Source organism: Centruroides sculpturatus, unplaced genomic scaffold, assembly GCF_000671375.1.
Source record: "Centruroides sculpturatus isolate CEXI.00-Female unplaced genomic scaffold, Cexi_2.0 scaffold4305, whole genome shotgun sequence".
Taxonomy (NCBI): Eukaryota; Metazoa; Arthropoda; class Arachnida; order Scorpiones; family Buthidae; genus Centruroides; species Centruroides sculpturatus.
Window position 1 is genome coordinate 1 of NW_019388430.1, and position 2,299 is coordinate 2,299.

A 2,299-nucleotide genomic window follows, 5' to 3' on the forward strand; every position below is an offset into this window, starting at 1 on the left:
ATTCGTTTTTTAAAGCAGCAATTAGCCTTTTATCTGAAGTTCCTATAATAATAGAAATGGATGGCAAGCATAGATCTTCTGAACCATTCCTTCTCTCGTATATTAATTGCTTTTTTTCTACTTTACTTGTTGTTCCGGTAATTGATTAAGTGGTCATTATAAACATAATGCATAATCATAGTAAAGATTTGTTTTGTGCTAATTACTGAAATTTATTTAGGATCATCCCGAACAAGAGCCTTTATATCTGATCTGCGGATTACTGAAAATGATTAACGAATATAATTGGGAAGCTAATAGTGATGCCCGAATAAACCTTTATTTAAATATGCTTAATCTGTTATCAGCAGCTTCTCAAGAGTCATATATTTATCATATTGAAGGAGGTAAGAGAATGTCTAATTGATAAACTATAAAAACATTCCATTAATACAAAATTAAAGTAATAAATATGGTGGTGATATTACAAGGAAAACAAATATATTACAGTTGATTCTAATGATGCTTTATATGGGGGAGATGAAAAATTTCTTTCTGAAGTAAATAAATTATGTTCCTTTGTTATTGATAAAGTTCTGTCATATCTCAAGTTTCTTGGTGACAAAGGGGTAAGAGAAAATTTAATGATGCATTCATTTTTAAATTTAAATGATTTTTAACTTTTCTTATTTTATCCCTTTAGTTATCAAAGCGCCAATCTAATTTAGCTTTGGAATTATTAAATCGTATAATTACTTTTGGTGATCTAAACAATACTTCTCTCGCTACGTTAGCTTATAATTTGTGGACTCTTGCCCACCGTCACGGGCATTATGATGCAAAATTTTCAGTAAGTAAAAGATTAAAAGTATAATCTGAATTATTGTTTTTTTAAAAAAATATTTATATTACACAGGTGCAGACTCTTCAATCAATCAAAAGAAAATCAGCTAAGCTTGGAGACAAGGCTTATGCAGATCTCATTAATAAACTACAAATACCAACATATTAAGCTAGTTCTGGAGAGGAAAAGTAATAAATTGTATAATTATTTATATTGTTATAAACTGTGTAAATGCCGATGGATTCTAATAAATATTTTGTTTCATATTTTTTCTGTATAATTAATTTGTATATAACAAATTTTTGTAACAATTTTATGCTTCTTGCTGAGAAATATTTATTTATATCATAACAAATGTTTTCAACCTAAATTCTATAGGTCGTCGTCATGTGTAATACCATATCCAAATGTTTTTTAAATGGAACATTTTACAATTAAATTGTGTTTGAACATTTCATCGTAAAATGTTCTATTTAAAAAAGTGTTTGGTTACAGTATTATACCTGATGATGACCTACAGAATTTTGGTTGAAAAAAGTATGCAACAATATAAATATTTTTCAGCAAGCAGTTATGAAAATTTAACTAGCTCTCACTGCTGAATCTGATATGTAGTTAACAATTACAAACTTTATAAAAATTAGTAAAGCATGTGTTCATATTTTAAACACAAATTTGTTTCAAGTGCTAATCTTTCAAGTCCTGTCTGATGCTACATATTAAATATGCTTTTATGCATATTTAATATATAGAGATTCCAGTATTAAGCATTGTTGTGATTATATCACAATTTTACAGAATAAATAATGAGGAAAACAAAGTAAAAAAATAAAGCAGTGATATTTTGTAGTATGTAAGGCTTTCATAAACATAAAGCTAATGATATAGTATAAGAAACTATTAATTTTATAATGTTTAAAATTAACAAAATAACTAACATTTGTTTACTATGATAATAAATAATTTTAATATATTATCAAAACACTTACTCAAACACCTTTTCTTGCAGCCAAAGTTTATAAGAGAAACTTTCTAACGTTTTCGGTCTTGTTAAAAGACCTTTCTCAAGAAAATAAATCAAATAAAACAACAAAATTGTAAATCGAACGCTTAGTACAGTTAACACGTTTTTCGAATCTTTTCGAACTAGCCTTATAATCCGTTGCAAATGACGTCATTGTGAACTTAGCAACGGAAATATAAAAAGATTACATAAATATCTAAATATAAATACACATATATACCCTCTCCCTACATCATTTAAAAATACGTAGCCTAAGATACATAGTAACTAGTTCCCTCAATTATTAAGTTTATATTAAACTAGAGGACCATGCTGCCGATATTTTTGTCGATTCCCGAAAGTTGACTGCAAGGCCTTTATGCTTTGCCTTACAAATCTGCCAGGCTTCCGCGTAATGCCGGTGTTTCTTGTCGCGGACTATCTGCATTAGTCTTGCTTGGTCCCATTCAACT

At 28.2% G+C, this 2,299-nt stretch overlaps 1 protein-coding gene across 1 annotated transcript; it reads left to right on the top strand.

Moving 5' to 3' along the window:
* Positions 1 to 5: 5 nt before the first annotated feature.
* LOC111616940 (UPF0505 protein C16orf62 homolog) lies at positions 6 to 1,080 on the top strand (the record flags this gene model as incomplete). Its single annotated transcript, XM_023358292.1, has 5 exons — positions 6 to 137; positions 221 to 386; positions 490 to 608; positions 683 to 829; positions 896 to 1,080. Coding segments are annotated over 5 exons (660 nt in total), but the record flags the coding sequence as incomplete, so codon positions are not given.
* Positions 1,081 to 2,299: the final 1,219 nt, after the last annotated feature.